At 52.6% G+C, this 26,161-nt stretch overlaps 1 protein-coding gene and 1 long non-coding RNA gene across 2 annotated transcripts; one reads left to right on the top strand and one right to left on the bottom strand.

Moving 5' to 3' along the window:
* Positions 1–426: 426 nt before the first annotated feature.
* Positions 427–26,161, bottom strand: LOC126958231 (myosin-6). Its single transcript, XM_050796402.1, has 38 exons — positions 26,085–26,161; positions 25,533–25,745; positions 24,132–24,275; positions 23,727–23,883; positions 23,604–23,631; positions 23,227–23,338; positions 22,827–22,919; positions 22,268–22,331; positions 21,907–22,005; positions 21,258–21,361; positions 21,025–21,163; positions 19,239–19,507; positions 18,778–18,948; positions 16,955–17,264; positions 15,862–15,932; positions 15,489–15,576; positions 15,282–15,399; positions 15,012–15,135; positions 14,590–14,726; positions 12,513–12,768; positions 12,111–12,353; positions 11,787–11,963; positions 11,357–11,502; positions 11,007–11,097; positions 8,489–8,878; positions 8,031–8,157; positions 7,825–7,943; positions 7,293–7,489; positions 6,589–6,772; positions 6,187–6,352; positions 5,959–6,083; positions 4,746–5,054; positions 4,352–4,555; positions 3,342–3,467; positions 2,867–3,142; positions 1,643–1,738; positions 871–1,005; positions 427–506 (listed from the first exon to the last, which is right to left on the bottom strand). Exons 2-38 carry the CDS (start codon positions 25,731–25,733, stop codon positions 483–485), a joined length of 5,820 nt encoding a protein of 1,939 aa, XP_050652359.1. The 5' UTR covers positions 25,734–25,745; positions 26,085–26,161; the 3' UTR covers positions 427–482.
* On the top strand, positions 3,848–4,556 carry LOC126958254 (uncharacterized). Its single transcript, XR_007727157.1, has 2 exons — positions 3,848–4,138; positions 4,296–4,556. It is a non-coding gene; the product is annotated as an uncharacterized LOC126958254 (long non-coding RNA).

The following is a 26,161-nucleotide window of genomic DNA, read 5'->3' as shown; positions in this document are numbered from 1 at the left end:
GCCAGCTCTGAGCTTTTTCTGGCATTGGTGAGAAATTCATTTCAGAAAGAAAGGGGGTCCTAGGACACCTTTAATCGTTGCAGCCTCAGGGGTGGGGTAGGTGGAGAGTGGCTTCAACTTCAGCACCAAAATTCTATCTCCTACCATCTAGGACTGGCTCACCACTTTGATGCCATCGTTTTCTCCACTTTTGAAATTTCTCCCTCTCCGCCCTTGTGTGGTTGACTGAGCAGAACTGGGACTCACAGTTGTCCACCTCAGGCAGAACACCTCACTCCTCTGCACCTCGGTCTCTTTCCTTGTGGATACGAGATGCCTTGGCTCTGGCAGCTCTGATACAGGGGCTGGGGGCCTCCCTCCTCTCAGGCCCCCTACTGCCTTGATCCAGGATGGACAGCTGGCAGGAAGGACAGATGGGCTCAGGCAGAGTTTGGCATTCATATTTATTATAGGTTGGCAAGAGTGAGGTTCCCGAGGCAGTGTCACTCCTCGTCATGCATTTTTTGCTGCAACAAGGATAAGAGGTGTGAGTGGGGAGCTGGCAAGAGGGAGAAGTGTGTGGGGACAAATCCCTGGGGCTTTCAGAGGCCTAAGGGAGATGTCCTTGGGGGGAGAGGCAGGGCTCCAGGGATCTTGTGGTCTCAAGTTAGAGGCACTTGTGGTTTAGGGGGATGGAACTGGGGATCTCTGCAGAAGTCCTAGTCAGTGGGGGGCTGTTTTGAGCAGGAGAGTGGATTCTCAGGTTACGTGAGCTGTGGGACCCCCAGAACTGCCTACATATAGGGCAAGCAGTGCCCACTCCGAGGGGCACCCAAATCAGGGGGCATGCTAATGTGGAAGTGACTAGTGAAGCCCAGGGAAGGGACCCACCTTGGCGCCAATGTCTCGGCTCTTGGCTCGAAGTTTGTTGACCTGGGACTCAGCGATGTCTGCCCGCTCCTCTGCCTCATCCAGCTCGTGCTGCACCTTGCGGAACTTGGACAGGTTGGTGTTGGCTTGCTCCTCCTGTGGTGGGACAATGGGGATGGGTGAATGAGCTGGAGATGGGCTGTGGGATTCTCAGCCTCTCAACCTGAGGTTCCAGCTCCCTGTCCCTGAGGCACCCATGCCTCATGCATATTCCTGCAACAGCCTTTCCAAGGGTATCCTGCACCTGCCTTGTGCTCTCCTCAAACATGTCCAGCACTCAGAGTCCTTCACGGCCATCCACTGCCCAAGACAAATCCCATGCTGCCTGATCTGGGACCCTTCAGAATCCTGTTTTGCTGCACCTGTCCCTGCGCAGGCATGCTCACCAGCAACTCACATACACCCAGATGTCTTCCCCACTGCCCTGTGCCTAGCTGGGTCCCCTTCCAGGCCCAATTCCACTGCCACCTTCCTGCCTTCAGCTTTGGCTGCCCCATGTCCTGCACTAGCCTTCTGTTGGGTTATGGTGTCTGAATTGTAAGCAGCTTGTAGGTGGTGCCTTTGTTAATTCAGAACACCTGACGGCTCTGAGCATACCAGATGTGTACAATAAATGTTTGAGAGTTACAGCTTATAGCAAACTCTTTGACCAGGCTCCTCTGGGGGAGACATGCATTGGTTCTCACATATAGTAGGTGTGTTGATGAGAAAGGGAAGAAAACTCTGAACTCACCGCCTCCTCGGCCTGGCGCTTGTAGGCCTTGACCTTCAGTTGCAGCTTGTCCACCAGGTCCTGCAGCCGCAGCAGGTTCTTTTTGTCTTCCTCTGTCTGGGGGTGGGAGGGTGGGAGAAGCCAGTTTGGAGGGGGAGCAAATGCAATCACCTTTCCCTCCTCCATCATTTTACTCTTCTCCCTTTGCCTTTGCTGCCCCTCCCTGCAATGGTCCAGGTCAAAGATGTGGTGGGGAAGATTCTCTGACTCCATTGCAGGTCAAAGGGGCAATGCAGGGTTGTCAATCAAGGATCCACAAAGCAATGAAGGCTGAAGTCTTAAAGGTAGAAGTGGGGGGAGGGGCTCAGAACCTATGGAATTTCCTAATGTGGTAATATAAAAGCACCAGATCTGTTCCAGCTCCAATCTGGTGGCTAAAGCTCCAACCTGGACCTACATAGGTTCTCTTGGCCAGCAGTTCTTGACCAGAAGAGGAATAATGAGGAATGCAGAAAGAAGGGGGTATTATCATAATCCAGATTATTCTACATTCTAATATATTGTACTAGACCAGAATTCAGGCATCGGGATCACTGGCTCCAACATCACTCTTCATCATTGTATGTGCCAGGATGCCACTTCTACTTCTGTTCACAAATCACTCTGTGGTTCTGTATCTGTAACCTCTTTCTTGTGCCTCTGGTATCCATCTATCAAATGGACTGACACTCTCGTCTCCTTGGCCTTTTCTTCCCAGGTACGCTGAAAATAACGGGCCAAGGGCACAACTCTGAGCTATGCAAATGGAGGTCTTAAAACATTCTGGGGTCCTCTTTCTCTGTGGCCTTCTCTTTGTGTGCCAGAAGTTCCATGGAAGATTTCCGTGTCTTTTCCCCTCGCCTGACTCTTAACCCCACAGTTGAAGGTGGAAAGATTCTTTGGACTGTTCTGAAGTCTTCATGGTAGCACTTTGAGTTATTAAAAAAAAAAAAAAAAAAAAAAAAAAAAAAAACCTGGGGAAAGGCTAGTTAGAAGAGTTTTCAGGAAGTAGAAGTAGATTCTTCATTTGCTGGAAAAACTCATAGGCTCAAGTCAAACTGACTGCACAGCGTGAGAAGAAGGTTAAATCTACCAACAGCATCTCAAGGAGGAGGTAACAGGAGCCCTGTGTGGGTGGGGCAGCGGGGCCAGAGAAGCCACTTCCACATGTACTCCTGGCCCCTGGCCCCTGGCCCCCCGCCGCACCTGGTAGGTGAGCTCCTTGATGCGCCGCTCGCTCTTCCTCATGCCCTTCACCGACTCTGAGTTGCGCTTCTGCTCGGCCTCCAGCTCACCCTCCAGCTCCCGCACCCGCGCTTCCAGCTTCTGCAGCTGCTTCTTGCCGCCCTTGAGGGCGATCTGCTCCGCCTCGTCCAGCCGGTGCTGCAGGTCCTTAATAGTCTGCTCCATGTTCTTCTTCATGCGCTCCAGGTGGGCGCTGGTGTCCTGCTCCTTCTTCAGCTCCTCTGCCATCATGGCGGCCTGTGTGCAGGAGAGAGGTGGCAAGGAACACGGGCCCAGGGCCGGGGCTTTTGCCCCCAAAGGATCTTTCTCCCATCAGGCCCTCAAACCCTCAGAACTGCAGAGTTGGCTTGGTGTTACAGCACAGCGGCCTGGCCTGGCCTGAACCCAGGGCCTTGTTTGTGTCTTTAGAGGAGGCAGAAGGTGGGCGGTCACTTACATCCGTGATGGCCTTCTTGGCCTTCTCCTCAGCATTCCTGCACTCCTGTACCGCCTCCTCCACTTCTGACTGGAGTTGGGTCAGGTCCGACTCCATCTTCTTCTTCTGGTTGATGAGGCTGGTGTTCTAGACATGCAGAGAGAAAAATGATCAAATATATACTGCACTTTGTTACCGATTTCATACCCTTTCTCCAGGGAGAATTAAAGGTGGTCATTTTTTAAAATAACAACAAGCCTGCTTTTAGACTATTCCTTGTTTTGTACCTGCTTTCCCTTTTCCTATGAAAGTGGATACATTCTAGACATTATATCTAAGATTACTAAATTCTGAAAAAAGACTTCAAATAGCGAAAGGTCTGCAGTAATACCCTGGAGCTCTTTAGAAACATGTTTTTGTAGGAGCATGCCAATATTCCAAGGAAAATGGAAACAACTTTCTACCGGGACAATATTCCAGAGACGTTTACAGCTATACCAAGAATGTAGTGGGGTAAGGAAGAGGGGATGGGGTAAGCGAATGATGTCGTTCTCACATATACTAAAGAACAAGACTCCACAGGGCACTGTAAAAGGTGGGCACAAAGTCTCATTGCAGAGTATAACTGAAAACAGTGTGGGTGGGTGGGACTGCAGAAAAATGGTGTTCTATCCAGCTTGGTTTGCAAGAGATGCAGTTATGCTTCTTTAAACTCCCAAACTCTCATCTTTACAGAACAAGCTGGAGGCTGTCCTTTAGTTCAAGAATATCAAATAACAGGATACGTTCCACTACTCCCAGATTTGTGACTTTGGCAGGTATCAGCAATCAATCACAACACTCTTAGCTTCTAAGCAGAGATGGCTTTCTCAATACAATGGTTCTGCAGCCACCACAGATGAGAGTTGGCCTAAGAGAGGAAATGATTTCTGACCCTGGCTAGATGTGCTCACTTAGAACATCTGGCTTTTCTAGATGTCCTGGGCTCTGCACTCGGCAGGTTTCCACAAGGTGGCTCCTGACCCTCTCACCTGGGAATGCAGCAGCTGCACCCGCTCGCTGGTCTCAATCAGCTCCTGCTCTGCCAGCTTCCGAGACCGCTCTGTCTGCTCCACCATGGCACGCAGCTCCTCCAGCTCAGCCTGCAGCAGGTTGTTGCGCCGCTCCACAATGGCGATGTTCTCCTTCAGGTCGTCGTTGGCGCGGACAGCGTCGTCCAGCTGAATCTGGGTGTCCTGAGAATCACGAGAGTGGGCATGAGCGGGGAGCCAGCCTTGGTGCCCTTCATCGAGGGCACTTGTCAGAGGTCCCTGCAGTAACCTAGGGGCAGGAGGAATCTGGTGCCTGTGTTGAGACACCACTGCTTCTTCAGGCCACGTGGAGGCCAGTCCCCTCTGGGTGAGGGGATGTCCTGTCCCCGTGTACCTTCAGCAAGCTCTGCAAGCTCTTGACTTGCTTCTGGGCCTCGACGGCCATGCGGTTGGCGTGGCTGAGCTGGATCTCCATCTCATTGAGGTCTCCTTCCATCTTCTTCTTCACCCTCAGGGCCTCGTTGCGGCTGCGTGTCTCTGCGTCCAGGGAAGTCTGCAGCGAGTCCACCACCCGCTGGTGATTGCGCTTGGCCTGTTCCATCTCCTCGTCCTTCTCTGCCAGCTTCCGCTCGATCTCTGCCTTGATCTGGTTGAACTCTAGCTGGGCCCGGAGGATCTTGCCCTCCTCGTGCTCCAGGGAGGCCTGGGAAGGGGTGGGGTGAGGGCGGGCAGACAGGGCATGGGGCAGGGTTGGGAGAGAGGATGAGAAGATACAGGGTGTCAGCCAGGACTATGGCCCAGAGAAGAAGAGCTGAGAAGAGATGGGGAGGTGGGATCTGCATTCATGCCCCCCATGGTGCTATTGGGGAGAAAGTGCTGGACTCCCTGGGCTTCCTCTGTCAAGGAAAGGGTCTGGACTTCACAATTGCCAGACCCTCCGGCACTAACACTGCGTAAATTCCTGACCTGTCTAAAGTATTATAGAAAAGAGAGGAATTTTTATAACCACAAATTCAAAATTTTATCTTTGTTTTCCAGGTCCCTCACCCTTTCCTGAGAAAAGTTAGAAGCCCAGAAAACTCAGGGCTATTCCCAGGTGCATAAAAATGAAGAGTAACAATAGCTAATATATATTAAGTGCTTAAATGTGTTACCTCACTTAATCTTTATAATAATCATGTGTAAAACTGTATGAGGTATGTGCAATTAATTCCATTTTACAGATGAGAAAACTGAGGCAGAGAGTGATTAAAGATTTTGCCCAATGACACAGTGAAAGTCCTCAAGCTGTGTTCCAACTCAGGCCTGTTTGACTCTGGAGCCCACACTCCTACCCACTGTTTAAGTGGTTATTATCATGGCCAGATTCCAACTTTTAAAACCTGGTAAGAAACAAAACCTTTGGCGTCTAATCAGACTGACATTTTCCTTTGTGCAGACCTTGGCTTTGGAGGTAGTAATGGTTAGTGAATGGTGGGTAGATAACGTTGAACAAAGAATATGGAATGAATAGATTTTGTCTTGGGTTCAGGGTCACCTGCAGGTGAGGGAGATGTGGGAGACAGTGGCAGACCAGGGTTGGGGTGCTGGGAGCTCTCGGCCCTCACCTCCGCCTCCTCCAGGGCTGACTGCAGCTCCAGCTTCTCCACCTCCAGCTGTTTGCGGACCTTCTCCAGCTCATGCACATTCTTTCCTCCTTCTCCTAGCTGCTCAGTAAGGTCCGAGATTTCCTCTGGGGACCAGAGGGCCAGAAAGCTCAAAGCCTGTGTTCCCCCTGCCCCCTCATGCCCTCCCTCCCACCAGCTCATCTCTGGCCTCTTGGACCCCCAGCACACCCTGAAGGTTCTTGTTCTCCCTCTTGAAGGTCTCCAGGTGCTCCAGGGACTCCTCATAGGCATTCTTGAGCTTAAAGAGCTCTGTGCTGAGGGAGCGAGCCTCCTTCTGCGAGGACTCCAGCTCCGACTGCGACTCCTCATACTTCTGCTTCCACTCAGCCAGAATCTGCCCGGAGACAAGGCTCACTCTTCAGCCCCCCAGCCTTAGCCCCCCAGCCCTCCTGCTTCCCAGTGCCCCAGCCCCCAGCCTCAGCCCCATGTCCAAGATCTGTCCCTGGCCCCGAGCCTGGACTCAGCCCTGCCCTCCTCCCCAGCCTCCAAGGAGGACGGCTCTGGCCTCGCACTGAACCCCTCACACCCCCTTGCCCTGCATGCTGGCTGCAGCCCTCACCCAGGGCCCACCTTGTCGAAGTTCCTCTGCTTCTTGTCCAGGGCTGCAGCAGCAGCATTGGAGCGCTCCACGTCCACCATCAGGTCCTCAATCTCATTCTGTAGCCGGTGCTTGGTCTTCTCTAGCGAGGAGCACTTGGCATTAACAGCCTCCACGGCCTCCTCGGCATCCTGCAGCCGCTGGGCCAGCTTCCTTCTGCCCAGGTGAGGGTGGAGGGTGTGTGTGTGACTCTACTGGGCAACAGTGGAGCCTTGGGTGGACCTCCTCCCACCCCCTCCCTGTATCTCCTTGAGACGCCGTAAGTCCAGCCTAGCAGGAGCTGAGCCTGCTCATGCCTAGAACAGAGTCCGCCAGCCTGTGCTGCCCAGGCATCCTCCCTACCTGCAGTGGCATGTGGGCGTCAGTGCCCCCTGCCCTCGCCCCCCACACAGGCTGATCGACGGTAGCTCCTCTGACCAACAAGCTTTTTGCTCGTCTTATACGTGAGCATCAGGTATAACCCGGGCCAAAAGCTCGCCTGTCACAGGAAGCGGGTCAGGGCCAGCCAGAGTTCACAGAGTATAGAGTTCAGGCTTTCTTCCAAGCACTTCTGTTGCCCTCTGAGTTCCTCCTGTCTCTTCCACTTCCTTCCCATGACCACTCTGCCGGTCCCCACCCCAGGTCCTCTCACCCCTTCCTCTCTGAGAGTCAGGTTAAGGGGGTATCTGGAGCTCACTTGGCTTCCTCGAGCTCCTCGGTCCGCTGAATGGCGTCCGTCTCATACTTGGTCCTCCACTGGGCCACCTCTGAGTTGGCCTTGGACAGGACGCGCTGCAGCTCAGCCTTGGCCTCCGTCTCCTCCTCGTATTGCTCCCGCAGCAGGTCGCAGTCATGCCGGGCCGACTGCAGTGCATGGGCCAGGGCGTTCTTCGCCTGGGGAGGGGTGGGCACCAGGAGGTGGGAGAGACTCCCTGTGCCCCATTCTCTAGATTCTCTTCTTGTCTAGTACTTCAACCAAGCCCAGCCTTATGCACCATGTGGGCTGATATTAAACCTCACTGTCTGAGGAGTTTTCCAGTCTGCTCACCCCATTCGCTTAAGAATAAGGAAAGATGCATTCAATGACGTTTAGCTGCAGGGCAGAACCTAGACTGGAGAGTCTTTCCCTTGCAGAGGACTCTCTCCAGCTCCAGGCTCCATTTCTGGCATTGAGGTGAATTGCTCCAGGGCTGCCGTCAAGCCTGCCCACCCTCCCCACTGGGCCTCACCTTGCCCTCCTCCTCCAGCTGCCTTTTGAGGTCCTCCATTTGTTGGGTATAGGAGAGCTTCCCCCGGGTCAGCTGCGAGATTAGCGCCTCCTTTTCCTCTAGCTGGCGGGCCAACTCTCCTGGAGGTGAAATGAGAGGGGCTTGTGGGCCATTCCACAAGTTATGTCCTGCTGTAGGCAGGTGCAGGGCTGGTTAGAGGCACCCACCATTCTCAGTCTGCAGCTTGGCTCGCTGGGTGGTGAAGTCGTTCAGGGAGCGTTGGGCCTCTTCTAGCTTCATGCGGTACTCGTTGGCCTGGTCCTCCAGCGTCCGAGAAACTTTCTCCAGGTTTGCCTTCAGGAAGCAAGACAGGAAAGGTGAGTGTGGGAGGGGCTGAGTTGACCAGAGGAAGGAAGAGAGGGTCAGAGATGGGGAACGCCAGAGGGCAGGAAGGAGACACAGAAGGTGTGGGAGGGTGCAGTCTGAAGAGGTACTTGAATTAAAGAAAGGAGGAACATGAAGAGATAGGGAGAGGAGAGCCAGAGAGGGGCAGGAGAGAGAGGAAGAGAGACTAAAGGGTGATGAAGGGAATGAGAATGACAAGGGAGATGTTGGACAGAGAGAAGGCGTGGGGGAGGTGCCCCTGTGCAGGGGAGAGGGAGAGGGGAGGCCGAGCAGAGCCTGCCTTGGCCTTGATGATCTGCTCCATGTTGGAGGTCACATCGTCCAGTTCCAGCTTGAACTCGCTCTTCTCCTTCTCCAGCTTCTGCTTCACCCGCTGCAGGTTGTCGATCTGCTCCCCCAGCTCTGCCACGCTGTCGGCGTGCTTCTTGCGCAGGGCGGCGGCCGTGGCCTCGTGCTGCAGCGTGGCCTCCTCCAGGTCCCGCCGCATCTTCTGGAACTCGGCTTCGCGCTTCTTGTTCATCTCGATCTGCACGGACGTGGCCCCGCCGGCCTCTTCCAGCCTCTCGCTGATCTCCTCCAGCTCCCGGGACAGGTCTGAGCGCAGCTTCTCCACCTTAGCCCTGGCGGTGCGCTCCGCCTCCAGCTCCTCTTCCAGCTCCTCGATGCGCGCCTGGGTCAGACACAAAGGGCTCAGACCCACTGCCTGGACCCCTCCACTGGAATCCCCCCGGCTCTAAAAGGCTACCAGGAACTCACGTCCCTCTCAAGCAGTGGTTCTCAACCAGGGGCAATTTTGTGCCCCAGGGAATGGTTGGTAATGTCTGATTGTCATGACTTGGTAGGGCTTGCTACTGGCATCTAGAGGGGAGAGGCCAGGGATGCTGCTGAACATCCTATAATGCATAGGCCATCAATAGCAATTTGGTTGAAGCTCCCGAGGGCATCTTAGACCCAGTCTGAGCATCTGCAGCCCCGAATCCTGAGAATCTGTGTTTGAAGGGGAATCCTAGGATCCTGTGAGATCAAGAAGTTCAGAGTCCCCAGATTCACTAGGCTCTGTTCCGCTATCCATAAGGCAGGAAAGTGAGTGCTTGTATTTTACAAATATTTGTGACACTATGCCTCAAAACAATCAAATACCTTTGCAATTCTCCAAGTTAACCACAAAGTCCAATCAACCATATTCCTTGCTCTCCCAGGCTTGCTGTGTTTATGCCCAGGGCTGGTTTCAAGACGATTGCTCCCTTCCAGGCCAGGAAAGTGCTAGCAGGGTACTCTCCTCTTCACCTCATCTCCTCATCCTCTTTAAATGCCCTTACCTCACTTTTCTGACCTTAGCCTTGGTCCTGGCTAAATTGGGAGAATATCCTATCCACCATTTTGATCTGTTGTCTGGTTAGCCAGGAGCAAAATGGGGGTTCAGTGGGAATCCCTTCACCTGGGGTTATGGACAGCTTTAAAGGACTGTCCATGGATGAGTCCTAGGAGCAGCAGAGAGGACCACCGTGCCTCTGCTCCCAGGATGGAGAAGGTGAGACTTCTGAGCAAGATCTTGGGGATGAAGGAGGAGCCATAGCCTATTGCCAAGACCTGATGAGATTAACAGGACTGTTATTCTGAGTCCAAGAGGCCAAAGAAGTTGCCCAGACCTAGGGTAGAAGAACTTGAGGATGGCCCGACATTCTAGCTAAAACCCAGAAGGGGCATCCAAGAAGATGGGAGGGCAAATTACTAATGAAGGTGGGCCAATCCCTGTGCAGCCCCAGAGGAGTGGAATTGTGTTCATACATTACTTGCAGCCTGGGCCATGGGCCTCAAGTGCAGAGGGGAGACTACCTCTTTCTACCAGCCACAGTCTGCCCCAAAGTGAGAGGACAAGGTCCTGCCCCAGTAGTTGAGTTCCTGTTGCCCTTGGGGTCACTATGTCAAGTCCTGGCCATGTAGCTTCTGTAGCTCTAAAATGGGGATGACAGTGGACTTCAAGGCTCTTCTGACAAACCCGATACTAAAAGCATATTGAGGTTTGAGGTTCATTAAAGCTAAGGGAGACTATGGCTGTTCACTTAATCTTGACCTGCAGAGGAATGAGAAGGCCATGGAGAAGACAAAACAATACCTTCTTAGGCTAGTGGTTGGCTGACTTCTCTAAATTGGGCTATATTAATATGATACCTTTATAGAATTTCCTAGTTGACAAAGTGGTTTCAAATACATTATCCCCTCTGGTCCTGTGTGGTAGGTATTATCAGTGTCATTTTACAGGTGAGAAGAGAATCTGAGGATCAGGGAGGGTAAGTGACTTGCTCAAGGTTGTAGGAATTGGCTCTTATCATGAGTGCCCTATGGGGACTCAGCCTGGGTTAGTGACTGGGTTAGTATCAGGAAGAATGTGAACAGAGCAGCTCACAGGAAGGTGCTCCTTGAAGCTTTTTTTTTTTTTTTTTTTTTTTTTTTTCACCTCACATTCAGAGGGCAGAACTACCAGAGGAAGGGTTAGAGGAGAATAGAGCTCTATCATTTGTCTTAGAGTAGAAAGTTCCTGAGGCAGAGCAGATCTCAAAAGGAGAAGCCCTTTAGTAGGTATGAGTCTCCCTTCTCAAACAGTTTTGCTAACACAATGTATTCTTGCTCTACAGAGGAAGGCTAGTGTTCCTGAGTGCCTGTAAGTCAGGGATGGTTGGATCTATGAGGCTGCCTGGAGTTCCAGATATTGTGTAGAACCCTAAGCAGCTGCTGCAGCCTCAGTCACCTCAGGGCTATTGAGCTCCCACTTTCCTGCATTGGGGGAAAAAAGTCACCTGATTTTCCTTCAGTTTCTTCTGTAGCTGAAGGGCCAGTGCCTGCTCATCCTCAATCTTACTGTTCTGCTGATTAATGTCAAACTCCTTCCTGCAGGAGAAGGGTGGGGGTGGAAGAGTGACAAATAACCTTTCTTCCTCTGGCACTCATTGTCTTCTTGGCCGTAGTACACCAAAATCAGCACCTCCCCCTCCCCAGGCCAGCCCAGAGAGTGGAGGAAGAGGGCTGTGATTGACCTCATTCCCATTGTGCCCAAGGCAACAGTGGGCAATGGAGGTGCAGCACCCTGCATTCTATCTACCAGGTCAGACACCTCCATTAGCCCCTCCTGGCCACCATAGTGTCCTACTTCTTGAGCTTTTCTTCCAGCTGCAGTTTATCATTTTCCAGGTCCATGATGCTCTCCTGCGTCAGCTTCAGGTCGCCCTCCAGTTTCCGCTTCGCTCGCTCCAGGTCCATGCGCACCTTCTTCTCTTGCTCCAGGGATCCCTCCAACTGATGAAGAGAAGAAAATAAGCAAAGTTTGGAAAACATGACATCCACAGTGTATGTTCTTTTGCCTCCTTCTAAACTTGAAGTCCAGTGGGATTGGAAGTCAAACCAGTAGAGAAATCCTGCAAACACAAAGGATTCAGAGACCTACTCTAGTGAGGAACTACAGAGAGTAAAAAAGCTCCAAGGGCCATAGAAGTCAATTCTAGGGATCAGGACTTTCTGGGCCATTGGTGTTGCCTGCAAAATCTTGCTCTGAGAGCAGGAGCATGGTTATTACTACTCACGTCATCCACCTGCTGCTCCAGCTTGACCTTAGACTTGGACAGGCTGTTGACCTTGTCCTCCTCAACCTGAAGGTCATCCAGGGCCTGCTGATGGGCCTCTTGTAGAGCTTTCTTCTCCTTGGTCAGCTTAGCAATGATCTCATCTAGCCCAGCCATCTCCTCTGTTAGGTTCTTCACCTGCCGACCAAAAACCCATCCCCTTTAGGGTCAAAGATCACCAGCCTGGAGACATCTATGGGGACTTCCATGCCAAGGACCAGGACCACACTCTAGTCTGGGAGTCTTGAGGAGACCGGGGCTGAAGCCAGAGGGAGCTGCCCTCACCTTGTTCTCTGTTGCATGCTTCTCCTTCTCCACCTTGGCCAGTGTCAGTTCCAGGTCATCAATGTCCTTCTTGAGTTCCGAGCACTCATCTTCCAGCTTGCGCTTCTTAGCAGTAAGCTCCGCGTTCATCTCCTCCTCGTCCTCCAGTCTCTCATTCATCTCCTTCACTTTGGCCTCCAGCTGAATCTTGTTTTTGATCAGCTGGTCGCAGCGCTCCTCAGCATCATTGAGGTTGTCTTGTTCCTGGGAGAAGAGAACAGGGAGGAAGCTGATGGTTAAAGAGAGGAGACCTAGGGTCTTAAAAAGAGCTGGCACTCCTAGACTCCCAGTACCTCGTTGTGAGATAGGCTATAATCTAGGGGAGGGGAGGCGAGGGCTGAACAGATAATCATGTGGCCTCACCGCCTGTACTTGGAGCTGCAGGTCGTTCTTCTCCTGCAGCAGGGACACCATCTTCTCCTCCAGCTCCTTGCGGCGAGACTCGGACTTCTCCAGCGTCTCTTTGATGCGCCCGAACTCTTCCTTCATGGTGGCCATCTCTTTCTCTGTCTCTGCGCTCTTCAGCAGCGGCTTGATCTTGAAGTAGAGCTTCATCCAGGGCCAATTCTTGACACCCATGAAGGCCCGAATGTTCCACTGGATTACCAGCAGGGCATCCCTGACAAGGAAATGTGGAGGCAGGGTGGGGCACTATGAAAGAGAGCTTCCCAATCATGGGCCCTACTAAGCAAGTTCGTAGGCATGTAGACTTCCTTCCTGTGCACACCCACCTCCAACATCACTACACTGAACATGGAGTTGCCTGATAAATATTTATTAATCAATTTGATGAAAGGGCAGTTTATATCCTCCCAGCTAGGATATTAGTGGTAATGGAAACTACCACTTATAGAATGTCTACTCTGTTCAGTTTTTCGATTCTCATAAGAACTTCAAATATGTTAAAAATTATGTAGGGGTTTACGTATAAGAATGTCTATAATAAGTATGTAAGTTATGAAGCATGAAAGCAAAATGACTATCCATGAACCTACCACCCAACCAAGAGGTGAAATGTTACCAACCATTAATCTACCTGTGCATTCCTTCTTACACCCCTGCTACCCCACCAGGAACAGCCGCTGCTTTGAATCTTATTCTTCCTTTCCTTGCTTTTTCGAAAATTGTTTTAACCGCATATGTATGTATCTTTATTTTAATTTAATTTAATTTATTTTGGGATGGAGTTTCACTCTTGTTGCCCAGGCTGGAGTGCAATGGCACAATCTTGGCTCACTGCAACCTCCGCCATCTAGGTTCAAGCAATTCTCCTGCCTCAGCTCCTCAATAGCTGGAATTACAGGTGTCTGCCACCATGCCCAGCTAATTTTTGTAATTTTAGTAGAGACGGGGTTTCACCACGTTGGCCAGGCTGGTCTCTAACTCTTGACCTCAGGTGATCCGCCTGCCTTAGCCTCCCAAAGTGCTGGGGTTACAGGCATAAGCCACTGTGCCGAGCCGTATGTATGTATCTTTAAACAGTGAATGGCTGGTTTTGATTATTTATGAGCTTTATAAAAATTACATCATACTGTGTGTATCCTTCCAAGATTTGCCTTTGTTTACTAACAATATGCTTTAATGTTCAAACATATTGTACCATGTAGTTGGAGTTCACTTCTTTTCACTGTTTTATAATGTTCCGCTGAATGACTGTAATACTATTTACCCATTCCCCTGTGGATGGAAATTCAAGTTGTTTTAAGATCTTTGCTATTATGACCAATGCTGCTAAAAAGATTATTTTTCATGTCATGGTGTACATGTATAAGAGTTTCTCTTTAGGAATGTACTCAGGAGTGGAATGGAGAAGTATGCAGCTGTTCAACTTTAAAAGATAGTGATAAACAGTTTTCCTAGGAAGTTGCACTGATTTACACATCTGTAAGCAGTGGATCAGGCTTCTTAATTTTTGTCAGTCTAGTGATTTTTAAAACTTTTTAAAATTATTTTTTCTTTCATTTTATTATTATCTACTTGTTTCTTTCATTTTTTAAAATTTGTAGACCATCTGAGCAAGCAAAGTCTAGTTTTTTTTTTTTTTGTTTGTTTGTTTGTTTTTTTTTTTTTTTTTTTTTTTTTCCTTTTTGTGGAGAACGGGGTCTCGCTATATTACCCAGGCAGGTCTCGAACTCCTGGGCTCAAGCTATCCTCCCGCCTCTGCCTCCCTGAGAGCTGGGATTACAGGCGTGAGCCACCGGCGCCCGGCCAGTCTAGTGTTTTAAAATGGTATTTCATTGGTGTCTTAATTTGCATTTTACTATAGAGAATTTTCTTAAAAAAAGAAGAAGAGGAATTTGCAATGAGATTTGAAGTGGTAAAGTAACTTTCCCAGGCCAGATGGTAGGTCTGAACCCAGGTCTCCTGACCCACACCTAGTTGACATTGCAGATATGCCTCTATATCTCTAGTGCATGCCTCCCTTTTCCTGCTGTCTCACCTACGTTCCACTATCTTCTTGAACTCAATGCGCATGAGCTGGCCCCGGGCTTGGGCCTGCATACGTGTGATGATGCGGCTCAGTCTCTCATCCCGCATCTCCTCCAGCAGCCCCAGCAGCCCTGCCTTGAAGAACACCTGCAGGCAAGGGGTAGATGCAACAGGCCACAGCCTCAGAGGGTAGTATCCAGGGTGAAAGAATAGGGTGAAGACCCTGCATGAGCTCCCAGGTGACCCATCACCCCATGCCTTCTAGAAGTGAGAGTAAAAATTAGACAAACAAGATTGGAGTGAAGCCTGGGTTTCAGCCCTTGATAAGGTTGATAGGGAAGCCAGAATTAGGGTTCTGCCTCCTAAACTCCTCTCTGCTCCACTCAACATGGCCACCTGCCCTGCAACCACCCAATGGGGCTCTAGACTCACCTTGGTGTGGCCAAACTTGTACTGGTTGTGGTCAATGTCCAGGGAGCTGAGCAGCTTCTCTGATCCCTTCCTGCTGTCAATGAACTGTCCCTCAGGGATGGCCGCTGGGTTCAGGATGCGATACCTGAGGAAGGAAGTGCCCAGAGTCACCCATGCTCTGCAGTGATCTTCTCTGCCCACAGAATTCCAGGGCCACCTGCAGCTTCCCATTCCCACCAGAGTAGCCCTGGCTTCCCTGTTCTCTGAGCTCTGGGGCGCCCTCATACCCACCTCTGCCGGAAATCCCCGTAGAGGATGCGGTTGGGGAAGCCCTTCCTGCAGATGCGAATGCCCTCCAGCACGCCATTGCAGCGCAGCTGGTGCATGACCAAAGGATTGTCCATCACCCCTGTGGCAGGAGGGAAGGGAAAAGGGTCAGCCTTAGGGTAAAGTGGATGGCAGCTGTCCTCCCCAGACTAAGGCCTTCTCCTGGCTCACCTGGAGCCTTCCGCTCATTGGGGATGATGCAACGCACAAAGTGAGGATGGGTGGTCCTCAGGTTAGTCATCAGCTTGTTCAGATTTTCCTGGAGGCAGATGAAGGTGGGGAGTTAGGAGCCACAAGGACCATCTCTTAGGCCCTTAAACCCTGGTTCCCAGACACTCTTCACCAGAATCATCAAAGGGACAGGGGCTGGCACATAATTTATGACGTGAGTTTAGGCTTGTGTGGAACCTACACACCAAAAAATGACTACGTAACTCTAGCTTCTTTCCTCATTAAACTCAAGCATCAGAATAGGTGATGCAGCCAGAAGACTCTGGGCTGGGCCATTCCACCAAGTGTCCTGGCACCCCTGGGCCCTTCTTACCCGGTGGAGAGCTGACACCGTCTGGAAGGATGAGCCCTTTTTCTTGCCTCCTTTGCTTTTACCACTCTCCCCTAAATAACGAGAGGAGGAATAATGAACAGGAGCTGGAAAATAGAGGAGCCCTTGAGCAGAGGCAGAGCTCTGCTGCTAGCTTGGTAGCTCTGAGACTTTGGGTAAGGAATTCTCCAAGATTCAGTTTACCATGAGGATAACAGTAACAACTTCCCAAAGTTGTAAAGAGGATTAGATAAGACCACGCCTCTGGGGCAGCTCACTGGTGCTTGCCCATAGTAGGCACTGACATACATCAGTGCCCTTAGCCCTCCCTCTTCTAGACTTGCCCTTCCTTCTTATATCTTTCCACATTCTACTTTTCTTCTTCTTCTTCTTTTTTATTTTTTGAGACAGAGTCTCACTCTGTTGCCCACACTGGAGTACAGTGGCACAATCTTGGCTCACTGCAACCTCTGCTGCCCGGGTTCAAGTAGCTCTCCTGCCTCAGCCTCCCGAGTGACTGGGACTACAGACATGCACCACCACACCAGGCTAATTTTTGTATTTTTAGGAGATAGGGGTTTTCACCATGTTGACCAGACTGGTCTCGAACTCCTGACCTTGTGATCCACCTGCCTCGGCCTCCCAAAGTGCTAGGATTACAGGCATGAGCCACTGCGCCTAGCCTCTACTTTTCTTCTTACACTTTATCTTCTTCATTTCAAGCCACATCCTTTCTCTTCCTTTTCTGAACTGGAGGCTCCTTTGTTCAGTGTCCTCTCAATGTTTGTTGAGAACTCCCACATGCATCGCTCCCTGCTGGGCATGGTACAGGGATGCATGCGCCACCCTCACTGACTTCCAGTTACTCCCAATCTTGATGAAACATGAGACAGCTATATCAACACCCATAACACAAAGCAGAGAACGGCAAGTGCTACAGAAGCCCAGATGGACGGTGGTGAGGTGAGCCAGGAGGTGGCTTGACTCATGGGCTCCCCTGTGCCTGCCTCTGGAGTCATGTGCTTTGAAGCATCAGGACCCTGGCCCTTTGTGCCTTCATAAGTCCCCTGGCCCAGCGCAAGGGCTGCCCACTTACCAATATCGGCAGATGCATAGGAGGAGAAGAGAGTGGCCATGAGCTTGAGGGAGGACTTCTGGTACAGGGCCACAACAGTCTCGTTGAGAGGATCCTTGTTTTTTTCCAGCCAGCCCAGGATGTTATAGTCCACAGTGCCAGCGTAATGGATCAGGGAGAAATGGGCTTCCTGCTTCCCCTTGATGTTGCGTGGCTTCTGGAAATTGTTGGACTTGCCTAAGTGGTTGTCGTACAGCTTGGCCTTGAAGGTCATGTCGGTGGCCTTGGGGAACATGCACTCCTCCTCCAGGATGGACATGATGCCCATGGGCTGAGGGCAGGGTGAAGAGGCAGAGAGAAAATCACTGAGCACGCTCCCAGGCTTCCACAGTCCCACACCCTGACAGGAAAAGGACTCTAGAGCCAGTAGCACTGGCCTGCTGAAGGGGGGCTGTGCTGGTACCTCTTAGCCCAAAATAGGAATCCAATATTCCTGGAATTAAAAGAGCCCCTTCCTCCCTCTTTCTGCCCAGTGGATACAACAAAGAGCCATGCACTCCTAATCACCCTCCGCAAGGCCCACAGTGCCTCACAGCACAGCCTCTTCTCTCTGATGGCTCACTGCCCCAGAGGCAGGAGGGCAGGGACAGATGTGTGTCAAAGGCACTGGGCCAGGCTCTGTCTATATGACACCAGTAGCAATTCTTCAAGGGTTAGATAGAAGGATCCAGGTTCTTCACCACACTCTGCACTTCCGAAAACGTGGTGGTTCTTGACTTTTCTTGGGGGCAGGAATCCTTTTAAGAATTTGTTGGCCGGGCGCGGTGGCTCACGCCTGTAATCCCAGCACTTTGGGAGGCCGAGGCGGGCGGATCACAAGGTCAGGAGATCGAGACCATGGTGAAACCCCGTCTCTACTAAAAATACAAAAAATGAGCCGGGCGCAGTGGCGGGCGCCTGTAGTCCCAGCTACTCGGGAGGCTGGGGCAGGAGAATGGCGTGAACCCAGGAGGCGGAGCTTGCAGTGAGCCAGGATCGCGCCACTGCACTCCAGCCTGGGCGACAGAGCAAGACTCCGTCTCAAAAAAAAAAAAAAAAAAAAAAAAAAAAAAAGAATTTGTTAAAACTAAAAACTGTCTCTCCAGAAAAACACATGTACACACAAACACACATACACACACACATGCACACACGTATGAATGTACACATGCTTTTGTCACACACAGTTTTATGGGATTCTGAGGGCTCTGAAAGATGAGAACTCTGGTTAAGAATCTGGATAATGACTCAAAATATGTGGGGAAGCTCCCATTTTCTGAAGGCCGTGGCTGGGCTGGGTGTGGATCAGACGCTCCTGGCTCTGGCCTGTGCTGACAAAGAGCAGAGGTTTCCTGAGATCAAGTCAGACCTGGGCCACAGGGCCTTCTGCCTGTGGCCTTGTCTCTTCTCAGGAATGCCCATAGGCAAGAGAGCTGGAGACTAGCTTATTTCTCAACCAACAGGAAGGTGGTGGGAGGCAAACATCTCTAATTTCAGCCTAGGATCTTTCCATGAATGACGCTTGTCATGGGCAGTCAGAGGGGCCAGGGGCCTCTCCTTCACCACATCTCACTCTTAAGACACTGAGGGGACCACCACACAGGGACATAAAGTGCAAGCTCCTGGAAAAGGAAGAACGGAGCGGGGATCATCCTGTTCATGCCCATGACTTCACAGTGGGGAGAAGCTGGGCCTGGAGAAAGGCCTGGGATTCTTGGGACTCTAGTTTCTTGTGTGTAGAAATGACTCGGCCGCCACTTTGGATGGCAGAGGAGGGAACATAGGTGGTGAGGCCAAGAAGGCACCTTCTCGATAAGGTCGATGCAGGCCTGCAGGTCCATGCCAAAGTCAATGAATGTCCACTCGATGCCCTCCTTCTTGTACTCCTCCTGCTCCAGCACGAACATGTGGTGGTTGAAGAACTGCTGCAGCTTCTCGTTGGTGAAGTTGATGCAGAGCTGCTCAAAGCTGTTGAACTGCAGGGGGCGTGAGGGGTGGGAGCAGTCAGGAAGTGGGTATGAGTGGCCATTGGGGCTGTGCTCGTGCACTGTGCTTGAGCCCAGCAAGGCGTGGCTGGTCCCCTCCATGTCAGGGCAGTGGAGGAGGGCTTCCCCTGAAGACAGGGACAATGACTGCCTCTGTCACCACACAGTCCCCATGTCTGGGGACTTCTCATGTCTGGTCCACAGCTGGCTCTCAGCAAATGACTATTGAATGTGGGAGTGAGCAAGTGATTGTTCTCCCCCTCCCAGGGGTCCCAACTCACATCAAAGATCTCGAAGCCAGCGATGTCCAGGACTCCTATGAAGTACTGGCGTGGCTGCTTGGTCTCCAGGGTGGCGTTGATGCGTGTCACCATCCAGTTGAACATCTTCTCGTACACTGCCTTGGCCAGTGCCCCGATGGAGTAGTACACCTGCTGCACGCTCTGCCCCTTGGTGACGTACTCGTTGCCCACTTTCACCCGAGGGTGGCACAGCCCTTTGAGCAGGTCAGCTGAGTTCAGCCCCATGAGGTAGGCTGACTTGTCAGCATCTTGATGAGAGGGAAAGGAGTAAGTGAGCACTTTCTTTCTTTCTTTCTTTTTTTTCTTTTTTAGGATAGAGTCTTGCTCTGTCACCCAGGCTGGAGTGCAGTGGCACGATCTTGGCTCACTACAGCCTCCACCTCCTGGGTTCAAGCAATTCTCCTGCCTCAGCCTCCCGAGTAGCTGGGACTACAGACGTGAGCCACCACGCCAGGCTAATTTTTGTATTGGTAGTAGAGACAGAGTTTCACCATGTTGCCCAGGCTGGTCTCAAACTCCTGACCTCAAGTGATCTGCCCACCTTGGCCTCGAAAAGTGCTGGGATTACAGGCATGAGCCACTGCACCTGGCCTGAGTGAGCATTTTCAATGAGTGAGCCTCCTTCTCTGTCCTGGGGCCAAGACTTTAGGAAGCATCAGGTCCAATTTCTTCTCCTTAAAGAGGAAGAAATCAAGGCCTGGAAGAGCACAGAGCTTGCCGTGGCTGCTCAACCAATGTGTGCCTGAGTCAGGCTGGAGCCCAGGCCCCCTTATCCAGCCCATGGTCTCTTGCCACAACTGGCTCTTCTCAGCTCTCTCTCTACATCTCTGGCATCTCTGGGCCAGGTCTTTCGCAAGCACTGCTGTGGGCATATCCCCACCTTCACTGTGTCCCTCACCTCTCCAGGGCAGGGATGTGGCTGAAGGGCTAGATGTCCTCTGCTCCCTGTCTTGTTCGTTCTCTACCCCAATGTTTAGCCCTGGACTGGCCATGCTGTCCTCTCCATCCACATGTTACCGAATCTGACTGGCTGGGAGATCAAGACCCCCAAGAGTATATCAGACTGCACCACACTCCCCCCGCCAGCCTTCCAAATGTGCCACCTAACATGGGGATTTCTCTATTTAGAGGAGTTATTTGGTGTAATTTCAAGAATGTTGTAATAACTGTTGGTATGTTATCATGAACCTCAGGTTGACATTTTGATCTGGGCAGACTTGGAGACGGGTCCCTGAAGGTAGGAAGGAATGTTCTTGGGCACCTGTCTAACACTGTTTGCACCTTCACATTTTCTCAGAGGACCTCACAGTAGCCACCAGAGGAGTAAGTAAAGATCGTTGATCCATTTCACTGAGGAGGAAACTGATGCACGAATGCCCTAGGCTGTGTCCTGACCCCTGGCCCACTGCTTCCCAAATAGAACATGGTATGAGCCCACCAGGGGCTTACCCAAGGGCTGAGGAGCAAAGGCCCTGCATTAGTGATGGTGATGTGCAGAGCTCAGGGGCTGTGCTTCCTGGGGCTGGGCGAGTCTTGGGCACGGAGGAAAAATCCCCACCTCAGTTCTGGTGAGTGCAGGAGGTTGAGGAATTGGTGGGATTGTGGTGGACTTTCTGTCTGCCCACCTCTCCCACGTCCCTGTCCCTCACCATCCCTCAACACACCCCGCTGCCCCACAAGCCTCAGATTCTCTAGGATCTGAGTCCCTCGGAGAGCCTGGTCAGCACCTCCGGCCTTCCCAGTGCTGCCTGCCTGCCCCTCCCACCTTCAGTGCCATCTGGCTCCGCCTGCTCCTCCCGCTGCTTCTGCTTGAACTTCATGTTCCCGTAGTGCATGATGGCTCCCGTCAGCTTGTAGACGCCAGCTTTCTCCTCTGAAGTGAAGCCCAGCACGTCAAAGGCGCTCTGGTTCAGAGCGAAAAGCAAAGAGAGGGGTTGGAGCGGTGGCCCCAGGAGCTCCTAGGGCCCCTTGAACGGCTGCAGCAGCCCCCTCACTCACATCGGTGGCCATGAGCTCCTCGGAGTCATCAATGGAGGCCACGGACACCTCTCCCTGAGACACGAAGGCGTAGTCGTAGGGGTTGTTGGTGACCAGCAGCATGTCTGCACCAGGCAAGGGGCGGGGTAGGGGCAAGGGGGCAGGCGGAGGGCAGGGAAGAGGCAGGGAGAGTTGGGAAAGGGAGGGAGGGGGCAAGGAGGGGTAAGGGATGGGGAGAATGGAGGAGGGGAGGACAGGGAACAGGGAGAGAAGAGAAGTCAGCAAGGACCGAGAGTGAACCCAGAGGAAGTGAAAGGGTAGAAGAGGGGCCCTGGCAGGGGCTCCAATAACAAGGAGGAGGGAGGGTGGCAGGGGAGTGACACATAGGAGATGGGGAGGCAAATAAAGAGAAGGCAAAGACAAGCCGAGGGAGGAGTGGAGAGAAGGGTGGAGAAGGAGTGAGGTGTGTGACTGCACAGGGAGGCGAGAGGAGATGCAGGTGATCTTGGGCGGGAAGGGAGACAGAACTGGCGGAGTGAGCAGAGGGAGGAGGGAAGTGAGCAGCAAGATGGGGGCACAGTGGGGAGCAGGAGGGCCCTGCCCTGCACACAGCTGGCTTTGGGGAGGGCAGCAGGGACAGCAGTGGGTGGGGGGTGGCAGGCAGGCTCACCCAGCAACTCCGGCTTCTTGTTGGACAGAATCTGGTAGAAGATGTGGTAGTTTCTCTCAGCTTTCAGCTGGAAGATCACTCGGGACTTCTCCAGCAGGTCTGAGGTGGGCGGAGGGGAAGAAGGCAGGTGAGGAAAGAAACAGAGTAGAGCCAGAAGAAGGTGGCCATGGGGGCAGGGGTTACCCACAGTATGATGAAGAGGGCCCGGCGAGAAGATGTGGCTTAAACAAAAAGGATTCTAAAGCCCAGAGGCAAATGCAGACAAAGACAGGAGATGGCAGGAATTATGAGACTGGCCACCAGGCAGGGAGAGAAGGCAGAGGGGGACCTGGAGGGTGGCAGCCTCCCTGTTGGTACTCACAGGTCTCTATGTCCGCAGAAGCCAGCTTTCCAGTGGCCCCAAAGTGGATCCTAATGAATTTCCCCTGGGGGACGAATGGGACAGAGTAAGGGAACTGGTGGGAAGGACAGAATGAAATCCTGGACCTCTATTCAGCCCAGAAGTCCTGGATGGTTCTGGAAATGTAAACAACCTCTTTGGTGTCTCAGTTGAGTATAAGTGAAGCCGGGCAGAGGATGCCACCCTCACACAATGTGCAGGGACCTCCTAGTGGAACCTCGGCCCAGAGGGGAATGCACATGGAATGCCACCTGCTCGTACCCCTCATATGATCTCACCTAATCCTCCCAGTATTAGGTTTCACAGGTGAAGGAACTAGGGCTCAGAGAGGTGTGAGGACTTGCTGAGCAAGTGGAAAGTCAGGCCTTTGGCTTCAAAGCCTAAGCTCTCTTCCCACCAACATGTGCATGTTGATATCCCAAAGGCAGATACAGTACAATCAACTGGGTGTGGCAAAACAGCACCCCTTTTTTCTTGTCAAGGATGGATGAGGCCATTGGGAGTGGTCAAAGGCACTCACGAAGCGGGAGGAGTTGTCGTTCCGGACAGTCTTGGCGTTGCCGAAGGCCTCCAGAGCGGGGTTGGCCTGGATGATCTGGTCCTCCAGGGTGCCCTATGAAAGGAACAGAACTACAAGGGTTCATCCTCCATCCACCTCCAGGCAGTGGTGAGAAGGCAGGGAGGCTGCCTTGGCCCTGAGGAATGGATGTTGGGGGCTGGGTGAACCTCTGGTGGGTCTGCAACTCCGTAGGATCCTACCCAGACCTCAGGGTGAGTGTCTCCTGTCAGGAAGGTCTTCCACACTGGGCTGACCATCAGAAGCCCAGTTCAGTGTGGCTGTCCCCACCACGTCACAGGTAACTTGGGTCAGCCTGCCCCCCCCAACCCCTGTTCTGCTGAGCCTGTGGCCCCCATGGCACCTTGTTCGCATTGGCATTGTCCTTCTTGCCACGGTCACCTATGGCTGCAATGCTGGCAAAGTACTGGATGACACGCTTGGTGTTCACAGTCTTCCCCGCCCCGGATTCTCCCCTGGGGGCCACAGGAACCAATCAAAACTCAGAATTCCTACTGTTCTCCATACAGCATGCTTCCCTTCCCAGCCTGGCCATCAGAGCCCAGCACTCGGCAGGATATGCCTGTCATGGTTCATTGCTCTGGCACCCCTCTAATGAGAGCTCAGTGCCCCATGCTCCCTGCAATCCCAGCCTTAAACCTCTCCTCCCAGCTACACTGCAGGCATCAGCCTGTATGCCCCCAGCCGAGTCCCTTCTGTGGGAGGATGGCACTTGCTCACGTGATGAGGATGGACTGGTTCTCCCGATCTGGAAGAAAAAAGAGGAGAAGCAATGGGGTGAAGGCTGAGGGTCTGGGTGGGTGTCCGGGAGGAGGGGCAGAGGCCAGGGGCCACCAGGCTTACCCGTCAGCATGTACTGATAGGCGTTGTCGGAGATGGAGAAGATGTGGGGTGGGGCCTCACTCCTCTTCTTGCCCCGGTAGGCAGCCACCACCTCAGCATTATACACCGGCAGCCACTTGTAGGGGTTGACGGTGACACAGAAGAGGCCCGAGTAGGTCTGGAGCAGGAGACAAGGCTGGTCATGAGGTTGGTAGGGATAACCTGGGACAGGTGGTGGTGGCAGCCAGGCAAGTCCCTGTTCACTTCAGCTGGCTCTGCTCCTCCTGTGACTGACTAGGGGTGGAGTGGGGAAGGGGACTTGGGTCCCTTGGGAGAGTCCTCCCCCTTTCCTTGGGAGAGCCTCCCTGGCTTATTTTGGCCTCCATGCAGGACAGGAAGTCTCTGCAGTGTGCAGGAGCCACTCACATAGATCATCCAGGCTGCGTAGCGCTCCTTGAGGTTGAAAAGCACCGCGGGCTCGTGCAGGAAGGTCAGCATGGCCATGTCCTCGATCTTGTCGAACTTGGGTGGGTTCTGCTGCAACACCTGGTCCTCCTTCACAGTCACCGTCTGGAGGGGGCACATAGGCAGGAGGATGGGTGATCACACTCCCTCCGGGACCCTTGCTGGCATTGCCCACTGACCTCCTCCCAGGACACAGGCCATGACTTAGCCTTGCTCCCCTTGCTCTGACCAGTGCCCCAGCCCCTACCCTCTATGTCCCCCGGGACACTTTCCCCAGATAATGTCCCTTCCCACTGTATCTCCCATCCTAGAGACTGTCCTAGGATACCTTTCTCTTGCCAGATGCCCAGACCATCCTGGGGATACCCTGTGCCCATGACCATCACTCTTCAGTCCCTATGTTCCAAGGATCTTGGGGCAAACCTGGAGACTGGCAGCTCTCAGATGTGTGCACACCTTATGCTGACCCCAAGGCTGTCTCCCACGGGCAGTGCTCTAGAGTATCTGTTGCTCAGGGCAAACCTTCACCCCTGCTGGAAAAGCAGTTCACCCATCTACTCCACACTCCCCATCCATCACTGTTGGTGTGGTTTGATTGGCAGCAGTGTGCCATGCTCTGATGTCACTAGATCCTGCCAATAGGTATTCCAGCGTTTTTTATAGTGGAGAAATCCATGGCTCTAAATGACTAAATGATTTGCCTGCACAGTGACTAGCGGGTGGCAGAGCTGGGATCAGAGTCAAAAGCCCCAGGGGATTGTGGCCTGTTATTCTACACTTTAATGGGTTGTAACATTCAGTCAACAAGTTCATGAGACACACAGCCCTGAGCCACAGCTGGTAACCAGGGGTGATTCTCTTGGCTGGCATGAACAAACCAGGGACCAGCAGCTTCTGAGTGCCAGTCAAGGATGGATTGCTCAGCTCAAAAGTTTCTGATCTTTGTGTTCATCTGGGTCTAAGAATTTACTCTTTATTTGGGTGAACAGAATTTGAGAAAGTGGACCCACAGAGGAAACTGAGGCACAGGGAAGAGGGATACAAGTGCAAGAAGGGGGCATCATTTAATGCTGTGTTTGTGTCCTCTTTATGTACAAGACACCTTTGAGACGAATACTGAGGTCCTTCTCCCTCAGCATCCTCTCTGGCAAGGGGCACATGGCCCTGGGTGGCACCTGTTGCACCTGCTTAGGTCAATTTGAGAGAGATCAGATTCTGGGCTCCTCAAAGAAGCATGTCCTGGCATCCCCACTGGCCTTGGTTTTTCTCCAGCCCTCTCAGCTCCCACTGCAAGTGGCTCCACCTCTGCATCTTCTTCCCCAGACCTCCTTCCCTTCCGCCCTGGCGCCATGCCCCACTCACCTTCCCATTCTCGGTTTCAGCAGTGACCTTGCCCCCTTCCCGGGACACAATCTTGGCTTTGACAAACTCTTCCTTGTCGTCCGGCACGAAGCACTCAGTGCGAATGTCAAAGGGCCGGGTCTGGGCCTCTAGACGCTCCTTCTCTGACTTGCGGAGGTACTGGGCCGCTGCCCCAAAGTCAGCCATCTGGGCATCAGTCATCTTGGTGCTCCTCTGGGTCAGAGACAGGAGGGCTGTGTTACTCCTGAGGGGGCCCAGGCTCCAGCGAGTGACTTTGTGCTCTGCAGCCCCCCTCCCTGCACCCGCTCCTCTCCTCCACCCTGGGAGAGGCACCTGCTGTTGCACCCTCCCCGACTCAGGGCTCTGCTTCTCTTGCTCTCTGAGGTGACGCTGAAGGACAATCTCTGTAAGGGGTTTGCCTGGGGTGGCACTGGCTGGAGTTTGCTGAGGGGTGACGCTGAGTGCTTGGGACAGCAGAACCCTGGTGCAGCAATCTGGCTCTCAGGAGAAGCGTGCCCTGCTCTCTGCAGAGAAAATGGGGGCAGTTCTCACCTGGTTATCCCTTCACGGAGAATCCTGAAGAATCTGAACCGTGGGTGCAGCGAGGAACCACAGAGGTAGAGCTGGGC

The sequence above is a fragment of the Macaca thibetana genome, chromosome 7, assembly GCF_024542745.1.
Source record: "Macaca thibetana thibetana isolate TM-01 chromosome 7, ASM2454274v1, whole genome shotgun sequence".
NCBI classification, from domain to species: domain Eukaryota; kingdom Metazoa; phylum Chordata; class Mammalia; order Primates; family Cercopithecidae; genus Macaca; species Macaca thibetana.
This window is presented reverse-complemented; position numbering and strand designations above follow the sequence as displayed.